This window comes from Alternaria dauci, chromosome 5, assembly GCF_042100115.1.
Source record: "Alternaria dauci strain A2016 chromosome 5, whole genome shotgun sequence".
Lineage (NCBI taxonomy): Eukaryota > Fungi > Ascomycota > Dothideomycetes > Pleosporales > Pleosporaceae > Alternaria > Alternaria dauci.
The window spans coordinates 731,181-743,096 of NC_091276.1; the positions used below are offsets into that span (position 1 = coordinate 731,181).

The 11,916-nt window shown below is 53.6% G+C and overlaps 1 protein-coding gene across 1 annotated transcript; it reads left to right on the forward strand.

Annotated features, from left to right (window-relative positions):
• Positions 1 to 5,659: 5,659 nt before the first annotated feature.
• Positions 5,660 to 7,544, forward strand: ACET3X_005769 (uncharacterized protein; the record flags this gene model as incomplete). Its single annotated transcript, XM_069451908.1, has 5 exons — positions 5,660 to 5,862; positions 5,917 to 5,968; positions 6,013 to 6,086; positions 6,134 to 6,849; positions 6,897 to 7,544. The coding sequence occupies exons 1-5, from the start codon at positions 5,730 to 5,732 to the stop codon at positions 7,542 to 7,544; spliced, it is 1,623 nt and encodes a 540-aa protein (XP_069306129.1). The 5' UTR covers positions 5,660 to 5,729.
• Positions 7,545 to 11,916: the final 4,372 nt, after the last annotated feature.

Here is an 11,916-nt window from a genome sequence, read left to right on the forward strand (position 1 = left end):
CGCCCATGCCTGGATATCTCGGGCAGTCAAGCAGAGATGGCGGGATTTGAAGAAAAGAAAAGTAGGAAGGGAGAAAGAAATCTATTGGCATTAAGCGATGATAACGCGGTAAGCGTATAATTCACCGCCTGGAATAAACTATTCGACAGCTCGCGTCAGCAGCAAGTTGGCCCACATCTGAGACTTAGCAAATAATGCCGAAGTATTGTATATGTCAATCTGGTACCAAGGTGTTGAATGAGGCATTCGAGACGAGGCCTGATCCTACGGGGGTGTTGGTCAATACAGATAAGCTAATTTGACATGGTTTAGCACGAGGCGTTAAGCGCAGCTCCTGCCGCAAAATTCAGAAACTGGACGGGTCAGTGTAGTCGATCTAGGTATGATAGGAAGTGGTCTATTAAGCCCGCCAAGGCGTGCCGCTCCATGGGTATGTGAAACAGCAACCCCCACCGATATGCGTCTAGATGTACATGTAGCTTAGAGCAGACAGTTGAGATGGCAATCCAGGCCTCTCGGTAATACCGAAATGTTGTGCGTGAGAAAGAAAAGACATTATGGCTTGCTGGTTTGCACCGGTCGTTGTACTGTGAAGCGACAAAGGAAATTAGAGGCCGTGTGTAGTTGTCGGCCGTAGTATGCTTTAGGAAAACCAAATAACGTAGCATCTGACAGGCGTGTTAGAACGGCAATCGCCATCGGCCTTGCTGCGCAGGCCCTGTTCAGCCTGAAACCCTTGCGAAAGCGGGTACCCCTTTGCTTCTGTTCAGCGAGTCGTAAAGTCGATTCCTGCCAGAAATTTGGCCGTTTCGGGATATTGCCGCCCAGGAATACGGTGACACAAAGACGTTGAACGCCTGGACGCCGTGCTAGGGTAAAGATGCCAACATGCTGGGTGTTGAGTGAAATCGTGTTAGAGATGCGTGTCGTATATTAATCTTGAATGATCGTGTGTCGCCAATGACAGGCCGCGTCTGGGTACCGGGATCTCGGGTGCTTTGGATCGTAGTCGGCGATCTGTGCATTCCATCTGCAACCAACGAGTCAGCACCGACATACATCTTGCATGTTGCGAAGAATCCTTTGCAACACCTTGGCACGTGCCTTGGGCCGAAGGTGGCATTTCTATTGTAGGGAGGACCTAGGCAAACGGGTTGTTTGCTGGACTCACCTATGCTTTGGCTGCGCACGCCTGGCAAGTCTTGAGCTTGCATCGCTCGCACTCGTAGATGAAGGGAAGATTTTGGGCGAGACACAAGTGACAATTCCAGAGGACGATGGTGGTGTCCGACTTGATCAGCTTGAAGCTGTGTGAGCAGCCTGCAGGGCGAGCCATGGCGATGGTGTAGGAGAGGTTGTGGAAGGCGTGGATTCAACGGGAACGGCTGTCTGCATTGGAGAGAGAAGGCGTAAGAGGCTGGGGCATCAAGGCTAGATATAGTGACAGAGGTGAAGTACTGACCTGGATGCTTGCGGCAGGATACCAGTTGAGGCTAAGGTAGGATCGGACTCGAAAGCGAGGGTGTTCAGGGTATGTCGGATCGTGGCTGGCAAAAGCAAGCAAGGCTTGGGAGAAAGCAGCAGTTGGTTGAGGGATGGTTACTGGAGAAGGAAGGATCTGGGGGGGTTTGCTTGTTGCTACTGTGAGGGCGCTAATGACGCGGATCGTAGTCCGTCTTATACTGACTCTGTGAGGTGCTGGGCGCAGTGGAGAATAAACTTTGGCTACAGGAAGAGCTGAGTGCATTTCCACCAGGCGCGGCAGTGTACAACACGCAGCAGCGTGTAGCCGTCTGGCGGTCTTGCTTTCCTGGACAGAGGCGAACGAAAGCGGACGGGTGCTGTACAGATGGAGCAAAACATGTCCTCGATGGTAGCACGGCCAGGCCGGCTGAGGAGTTGCTCCCACTCGTCCAATACGGGCCTCTTCTCAAAGGGAACGACATGGTGGGGTTTGGTCAAACGCGGGCTGGTCGTTCCGCAGCCGCGGTCATGGTAGCATCTTGACGTCGCGAAGCCCCCCTGGTGCAGGGAAGGGCGCGATGTGAATGTTCCGAGATGCTTCGAGGATAGCGTTGCCGGATTCTATGTGTCACACCAAACCGTGTCTGCATGCCGCAGCGTCGCGCTCATGGCACCTGTGCAGTCTGCTGCATCGAGAGACGCTGGCGGCAGTCGAGCGAGGGGTCCCTTTTCGGCGGCCAACCCGGCGCCTTCGAGTGCAACGGAATCCCAAAGGGGCTTAGGGCGCATGGGGTCGGTACATTCAGGTTCGCGCCTGCCCTCTGTCCGGCTGCTCCTTCCCCAACAACGACGTGCCAGTGCTGCTTGTTACGAGCATATTTCTTTTGCGCCTCTGCTACACCATGGCCGGAGAATAGTCGCAGGCCAATCGCGTAAATTGCCCGAGTCAACGACATGAACCATATGTCTGGCGCTATCTTGAGCCGCAAAGGCCGCACCGCGGTCCACACGCAAACTACCCAAAACGGCCTCGTGCATGCGCCGCCGCCCCGTTTCTTCTCCCCCTCCACCAGTCTTGTTTCTTCGACCAACGCCGTCATGACCTGCATGCCTCGACTGGAACCTCGCCCTGCGCCAAACATCTAGTCCCTACTGTGCCATGCTCGAGCATGCATCGTCTACTCTCCCTCGTGCTTCCGTCCTCTGCATTGGGAACTACCCTCGGCAACATCGCTGGCCCTTTCCCTTCACAGAATGCGTGCAGAGCTGGAGATGCACGTCGGTGCATTTGGTATTGCCTACTGCATCACGTCGACCTCCAGCCCGCTTCGGCTCCCTCACACGGCTACACACAGCCTCACCGCGCGCGCGCGTCTTGCTGTGGCGCGCAGATCTACTGCTGGCCACCAAGGAGGTCTACTTTAATATCGATGCTGCATGTCTTGTCGTACACATGCTTGGACCAAAACGGCAAGCGCCATCTATGAGGCTTGCGGGAGATCCACTATCAGCTTCATCCGCGTTGCTTGCTTCTGAGGTGAAGAATCATGACGTTTCCTCACTGTATGCAACCTCATACTGGATGGTAGGGGCATGCAGCAGCATCAGGGCCAGCCGCAACTGTCGAGAAATACCCTTGTTCGGCTTCTGTACCCAGAGCCTATATGCCTATCAGATGCATGCCAGGACAACCTCCATCATGGCTCGCTGGTCTGAGATGCTACCTGCCAGGTTGCCAGCCAAGCTTCGGCGTAACGAATCGAACTACGGCAAACGCGCTGTTCATAGTCTTTTTTTCCCACATCGGCTGTAATCTCCATCGCACGTGGTGCGATGATCTCATCTGACACCCACAAGTACTGTCGCTCCCTAAAAGCATATTGAAGGAGAGTACGCAATGGTCCAACGCTGACCCCGTCCAGGGCGGATGATTGGAGCTGGGTGCTCATTCCACACCCTCTTCGCTATACCGCGCAAGCCCCGATGGTACCTGACCGAACAACACCACCACGGGAACTATGTTTTCGAGGCGGCTGTTGAAGCCCTACACTCGCTTGCATCTTTCGGTTACACTGGATCGGACCGAACCTGGCGCTCGGTGTCACAATGCAAGATCGGTGCAACCCTCATGTCCGCCTGTGATCATGGCGCCCGTGTGGCGTTCTGCGAGTGGACGAATGCGCGTCAATCCTACACGGCGCGACTTCCCCTTCTCGCTAGCTTGGCTCCCCTCCACGCGACCTCTAAAATTTCATCGAGCCAAGCGCTTGCGACGATTCTCGCTAGCTATGTCGTAAAAGCTGCCGTCGCAGTGATCCGCAATTTGGTTTGCGGCTTGACATCATGGCAGCTAGACCCGGTTGTAATGCAATCTAATTTCTTTACATGCAGCTTCCTGTGCGGGCTTTTATGATCGCCGAGGTCGTCTCGTTTGTCGGCTTGACAATGTCTTTCCTAAATGCCCCGCTCCCGTGGACTAGGATTCAGAGCATGGTCTTCTGCATCGGGTCATCTATAATCGGTGATTCAACCGACACCTCCAAGTATTACCTCATGACACCACTTTTCATGGCCGAGTACCAACAGGTTCGGACACGCGTCAGACGGAGCACAGCGTCTCACCCGCTCTTAGGCTTCATCATGACCTCTTACCAGGCTCTTGGATACACATTTCCCCGTCCATGGCTTCTCCATTGGCTAGGCAACCGCTCCATGTTGCTGTCGTGTACGCCGTTTTCTGTCAAATGCAAAAGGCACACGACGCACCGCAACGTCGAGGAGCATGCCAGCCATTGCACTACACCTGAGACCTGGTGTTCGGAGGTGGACGACACAAACTAGGGTCCGCACATGCTGCCTTCTAGATTGCCAATCGAGGTGTTCCTTTTCAGCCTTACCGCTCCTCGCACTAGTTGAGGATCATTGGCATAGAGGCGACCGTGGTGGTTCCACTGTTCACCACATCCACATCTGGCTGGTCCTCCATTTACAGATGTCGGAGTACGTACGTGCCATGGTGACACCAGCTCGCCGCCTAAGCTCTGGCGCCGCCTTGGTTGTGCGGCGGGAAGATGGAGCTCCCAAAGCATCCACCATCCCGTTTGACGGCTTCCATAAACTAACGCCAAACCGGCCCTGATGGTCCAATCTTCACGGAAACATGCCTCGAAAGGAAGCGCCACCATCCGTCTCAGTGATGTAAGCAGGAAGCAAGTGTCAATGCCATGGCTCGAGGAGTTGATATTGGATTTGGCGACTATACCACGGGATCCGTGTGACCAAGGTATGGTTCAGCGTGCGCTCTATTATACCTTGGATGACGCGGATCGACTTGTTTCGAGGGGGCTTGGAGAGGAAGATGAGCGGCTGCGACCCTACCAGAAGGCAGTCATGAATCGGTTGAATTCCGGCGTGGGAACTTGTATAGTTTGAGCAACGTTCAGCACCAGGGCCACAGGAACACAAAGCAAGCGGTGAGCTTGTGCAACATCCACTGCAGCAGGGTAAGGCTATCCTGAACAGGCCATTACTGACGGTGTTGAGATCCAGCTCGCGAACGGACAACTCGAGGAAGCAGCTGTGGAGCTACTGAGATTGCATCTTCCTGGTGCGGCAAAGTCTCTTCTTCTTCCATCGAGCTGCGCTACCTGGTGACACGGCGTATCAACCCCCACTCGGAAACCTTGAACCAGAGCTCTTTCGATCCGATGTGCTCTCTTCCTTGTCTTTCACTACAAGCATGTACTGAAGAGACGTATACATAGCATGACACTTCTTTTGTGTATGGCCTGGTCAGGCCATGGACAGATGTTGCAACGCGGGGTCTTATGGACTGCAGGTACAAAGGCGACTAAGTGCATCGTGCGCGCATCGTTGGCTGGGAAGCACTGTGATTTGGTCGCGTGACAGCGCAGCAGTTTGTAAGACGCTTGGTGGGCGCTGGCATGTGCATAAAGACAGCAGACAATCTTGTTCCTACCTAGTCTCCCGCTCCCGTAGTTCCCTTGACCGTGAGATTGTCGTCCGAGTCCTGCTTAATAACCCTGTGGTTCAGCCTTCTGGGCACGTTGTTGATTGCGAGTCAGGCACACGTTGGCTGGTGGCCGTTTCCGTATCCGGCGAAGTAGAGTGGGGCTGGGCTAAACCCCTCAAGGGCCCGTATCTGAGCTAGCATGTCGAACAATTTTGACAGGCACGACCGGCCTCACCAGCTCTCACGACAGTTTGCCCACTACGAGAACGTCACCCTACTCGGCCCGCCCACCATGAGGGGCGCAATCGTCTTTGGCGGGTCTTCGCACCCCCGGCTCGTCGAGGGCATCTGCGACCGGCTGGGCATGAAGCCTGGCTCTGCAACCCTGGGCAAATTCAAGAACGGAGAGACTTCCGTCACCATTCGTATGTCTGGCAGCATATTTTTTTTGGTGTCTCTCAGCTGCTAACCACCTCCAGACACGTCAATCCGCAACAAGGATGTCTTCATTGTCCAGAGTGGGAGCGAGAAGTGCGTAGCCCGGCCTTGGTATGCGTCAACGGCTAATGGGTCAGAATAAACGACTCGGTCATGGAGCTGCTGATCATGATCTCTGCCTGCAAAGGCGGATCAGCCAAGTCGGTGACAGGTACTTGGCCTCTGCATGGGCTCAATACCAGCTGCTGACACCACCAGCCGTCATGCCCTACTTCCCGTACTCGCGCCAGTCCAAGAAGAAGCAGCACCGTGGGGCCATCACCGCCCGCATGGTCGCAAACCTTCTCCACATCGCCGGTGTCAGCCATGTCATGACCATCGACCTCCACGCCTCGCAGATGCAGGGCTTCTTCAAGTGCCCTGTCGACAATCTCGTCGCCGAACCCCTCCTCGCCCGCTGGATACGCGTCAATGTGCCCAACTGGAGGGAGGCTGTCGTCGTCAGCAAGAACCCGGGTGGCACCAAGCGCGTTACGTCGCTGGCAGATGCTCTGAAGCTCAGCTTCGGCATTGTTACAACCGACAGGCGGAGGGCAGGCACGGCGGTACATTGGAACGAGAGCGCCATGTTCGAGCAGCTGAGGCTGGATGGCTCCTACGAGACACCAGACCTAGTCGAGACTGCGCTCGATGCCGACGCGGCCATTACGCCTATAAGCAAGACGACCATAGAGCCAAAAGCAGAACCAAGTAAATCGAGTCTCAAGCGCGTACCATCGAACCCCCTGCAAAGGCGAGCCAACGGGTGGTCAGAGCCAACCAGCAGCCATCCACTATCCAAGTCGATGCGCGCAGGCTCCATCGTAGAGCCCGAGGTACCACTGGAACCCATTCGAACAGACGTTGGGAACAACAAGGAAGAGCTCGAAGAGCAGAGTGGAGAAGAGAGCGGTGCCGAGGAGTATACCGATGAGGTTTGTGCAGTTCGGAGAAAACCACTGGGTATGGCTAACATGCACAGCGCGCGAGAAACGTCATTCACGGTAGACTCGTACAAGGTCACATCGTCGACGATACACATCCCTCCCCGTCAATTTCCGCAACGTCACACAGTACTTGGCGCAACCGCCCTCCGTCCGAGGGCGACAATGACGATGTACCTCAGCACATGATGTCTTCCTTCATCTCGACTTCCTCGTCCACGCGCAACAGAGAGACCGAACACTCGCATGCCCTCGGTGGCACATACGATGCCGCTGCATCATCTGAGGACGAAGAAGAAGATCTCAAGAACCCCGAGCTCGAGACCATGGTTACCCTTGTTGGCAACGTCAAGGACCGCCCAGTCTTCATCGTCGACGACATGATGGACAAATCTGCGTCGTGGATCGCAGCCGCTGAGACTGTAGTCAAGCGCGGCGGCGCGACAAAGGTCTACTGCTTCGCAACCCACGGCATCTTTGGTGGTGACTGTCTAGAGGAGTTGAACAACTGCGATGTCATTGACAAGATTGTCATCACGAACGCATTCCCGATCCCCGAACACAAGCTTGCACAGGCGAGCCCCGATAAACTGGTGGTTATTAACATTGATAACCTTCTGGCAGAGGCGATTCGTAGGAACCACCACGGAGAGAGCATGAGCCAGCTTTTCCTTCATTATGATTAGGGCAATGGCCATGAACCACACGGTAAAGACGGGTCAGGAATTTGAATATGCAATTAGCAAGGCGTACGGGCACTGCCCATAGGGCTTTGATGGGCGATATGGCGTTATGGTTAGGTAACCAAAAGCCTACAATGTGGCATGAATTACGATGAAGAGGATACCTAAGAGGCTTGAAGCCACACATGCAGTAAGTTACAACATCATAGGCAGTATCGATACTGCTTGACTACCTTCCCGTTCCCTATTTCTGTCCTTCTTCTTCTTCCATCTCTTTTCCTAGGTAGCCTCTGTCAGCACCAACATCTGAACGATGTTGGACATGCGACGGCTGGTGATCTAGCGAAGCTGCACAGTATGAGAACCAACGATGCAGGCCTTGAGCCTGCAGGAGTCCCGTGATACGATACGGTGTACTCTTAACGGAACGTTGGGAAAATAAATACCAGGTAGAGAGCTCCTTCAAATGCCTGGCTCTCCATATCATGGTGCTTTGGGCGCGAGAGGGCTCTCATACAGATTCGATGCATGAGTACATCTTAGTGCAAACCCCCGTATTGAAGTATTATAGGTGCTTCATCTTGGTTTATGGTAGAGATGTACGGTTGAGGCATCCTCTATTTACTTTGCCCTCTGCTTGACATATATTGATTCATGCATGTATAGCCAGGGAACTACTCCTACCGACTACCCCACATGGTTGCTTCTTTTTCACCGGACTGCTAACCCCACACTAGTTGCAAGCCTAGGGAGATCTTGTTCACACCGCTTGTTACAAGAGATGCTTAGTGTGCATCTCCCGCAGCTGCCGCCACTATATTGGTCTCCTCCCACCGGAATGTGGCAAAACTCTAGATTCTAGCACTCGTAGAGGGTGGAGTGGATAGGTTAGGTCAACACGGAGAATTTGACTCGTAGAATGGGTCTCGGTGTTGCACATGTGGCAGCTGCATGTAGTTCTTCTAGATGGAGCTTCTGAACAATAATCTACTGAATATGTCTTCATGGTTTGTTGGAGTTTCGTGCGCATGTCTGGCCGATCTTGCCATGGCCTTGTTTGTCAACGTCCAATGGCAACCTCATATAGGCTGATCCTACTCAATCCTCCCAGCAGTGGCTGCATTAAGAACAACTTGGATGACTGCTGGCGCACATGCGCGACAGCGTTTCTAACATGGTGCCTGCCGTTGGACTCCGGTTGGCTTCCGCTGCATGACATCAAAGACCAAAGATAACGCTGCCGTTAGACTCCTAGGCTGGACGTGAAATGTGTTTCACCCAGTAACGATGCCAGCTGTTACACCGTAGTTCCTTGCCCATTGAAGATCATTGTGAGTTGTGGAAAATGCTGCACACCACGCAACGACGGACGCTGCATGTCTCGGCACAAAGCCGGTGGATTTAACGGAGAGCAGGACACGCAAGCAGTGGTCGAATACAGGACGCGTGGTTATGTTATCGTCAGCCTGAATCGTGTATATACGTCATAATGTAATCGAAAAGGCCTGAGCGCTGGAGGCGTGGTGGTGTTATAGGCAAACATGGAATAACTCGCGGTGCTCGCCTCGATGCGTCGTCGCTTACTAGGGACGAACGGAGATAAGGTAGTGTCACCTGAGATGGAAGGAGGCTTCGGAAGATTTTCGACCTCGAGCTCCGCCAGCTGCCCGCGCATCTTTCCTCCTTCACACCATGGCGCCTGCGACGACTCCTTCGTCCCTATGCATCCAGGCTATCTTCGGCTTACCCTCACTAAACACACACACACAGGGGGGCGCGGATCCGCCTGCGGCCTGTACACCCCCGCATGATGCAAAGCACGCTCGTCACGACCGGCTAGATTCCCCAGGAACGTTGATCGAAAAACAAATCAGTACCACATGGCAGAAATTGGCGTTCGTTGAGCGTGGCCGCGTTATGCAAGGTCAAATGTGTACTCAGCATGAGCAAAAGACTTGGCCTATGGCGCGAGGTTTTTCCTGCGACGTGTAGGGGCGGTGTCATCCTCTTACTCTATGCAGCCAGAAACATCCCACGAGATCTAACCACAGGGCATTCTAGCTACACCAACGTGGTGGGTTCTGCTAACTTCGGTCCACTCATCTCAGCATCTAGCGCTGGCGCACCGACTGGTGAGGACCCGCATGGGCTCTTCAAGCCTGCAAAGAGCGGGTATGCATGCTGAGATTTCGTATCCCAGTTTTCTAACAGCTATGCACGTCTCTTAGAGGTTGAGCTTGCTTCATGCGCTTCTTCGCGTCGCTTCTATCTCGGATTACTTATTCCTAATCGACTTGGTTAGCCCGCTGAGTGCCCTTGGACCGAGGCGCCATGTCAAGCCGAAAAGCTACACCTTCCCCTTCTTAAGTCCAGGAGTAATCAGTTTGGTCTATAGTATCTGTTTCTCCTTCCGCTACGAATCGTTGAATTCTCCACTCTGCCGCGTCAGACACCTTGCCCTTGTGCCAGGATACCTTGAAAGTCGCCAAAGAGGTCGAAAGTATTGAGGCCGCCAAGCGAACTTGTCCTGTCTTGTCGTTCCCAAAACCAAAACACACAGACACCCCCAAATCCACGAGCAGCGCACCATTAGTGGCGGACAAGAACGTGCCAAGTACATTTGAACCCACAGCCAGCCTCAAACCAGGTCGATCATACAGAGGCTTACGCACGCGAAACAAGTGCACCTACAGTCTCATCAATCAGCGGACGAACTGCGCCATCTAGAGCGGAGCATCCTTAGCGCACCGGACCCACGATCGCCAGGGTCAATAACAGCTCCACGGCCAAGACACAGCGTGCGGAAGCATCTGTGACATCCCGCGCTGCAACCCTAAGCTTCATATTGATTTTAGACCCAGCTCTTTCATGCTAAGCGGAGCTGTCCACGCTCAAATTACGCACTAAGCAGATTGACCGGAGACTTAAGCGCGTCGGACCTTACTTTTGGTAGATCATCAAAACGCCCCAGCCAGTTACAGAGGTCACTTGACACACGCGAGCCCCGGCGGAACTTGCTTGGCGACGCTATCCGTGGTACCCACGCACAACACCGAAGTTGAATACTTTCACAATTATAACTGATCTTCCGGACACATATAAGAAGTGCCGACTGCCGCTCCTCGTCCTCCACAAATCCAACATTACCTCTACCAAGACAACTTCCTCTGACCATTATCCTTACCTCCAACCAACACTCCACCAACCACATACCAACACCCAACATCCAATCTGGCGCAATGTCTTCCACTAGCTCAACCTACCACATCCCGTTCCCAAAGAACTTTCTCACTGTCAACACTCCCGTCAAGAAGCAGTCCGGTTCCGGTGTTCAGTCTCCCACCGAGCCCGTCGTGCCTGCTCACGGGTTTCTATCCAACCGACCCACGCGCCACGAGTCTATTTCCTCAGTCTCAAGCATCACCAGTGTCGCAGCCCCGCCCTCAGAGGCTAGCACTATCAGCGCGCCATCTTCTCCCGCCACCAAGGCTACCGATTCGCCGATCCTTGGCCCGAAGATTTTCGCTCCTCTGGCGGTTAATGCAAAGCACGCGCTTCCACCGAGCACTTCTTCGGAGATGAGCAACGCAGAGCGACAGAGGCGCATGAGCTTCGAGAGGCACACTTTCCTGTCCAACAAGTACTAAGTTGCGGGGGACGAAACACTATACGCCTTTGAGAGCAAGCCAGCGGCGTCATGGGATAGCGGGTGGAATCAGGCGTTAACGATGTCACGATACCTTTTTTTCCTCTCTTTCTTCTTTTCATACAAAATTCGATATACCACAAAAGAACCCTCACGGCCATTAGGTATTGGTGAGCTGGGCAGGCATGGGCAGGCGTTTACTTGAGGGGTCGACCAGCTGGAAACAGGCGGTGGTAAGACGGACTCAGATACTATGAAATCAAATTTGATTAAGCATCACACTTGCCCTGGCCTACTCTTTGTTTAGTGAGTGAAGTCATAACTTCTGTTGTCTACCTTGACGGCTGAACGTACGCTCCTCATATCGCATAAGAGCGACGGTAGTCTTTGTCCACTCTTCTCGAGGTATTTCTTACTGCGAGATACCTTCCCCACCCAAACTTACTTTCTCTTCTATTTTCCTTAAGCAAGCAACCTTGTTAGGTGCATCACAGAGTTTCCGGCACTTTGTGTTCTCCCCGCTCCTCCGCCCCCGCCCCCGCAAACTTACTTTGTGCATGCCCATAGGGATTCGGTGACATGGAACTTTAAGTCTACTTGGAGCGCTTATTGTTGCCCAATCAACAAGAGAAGAACGTGGACCGCTAAGCTGAGAGACAAAACAATCCTCATTACGTGAAACATGCAGACTCCCAAAACTTGAAACACCACGCCTCATGGCCACACTTG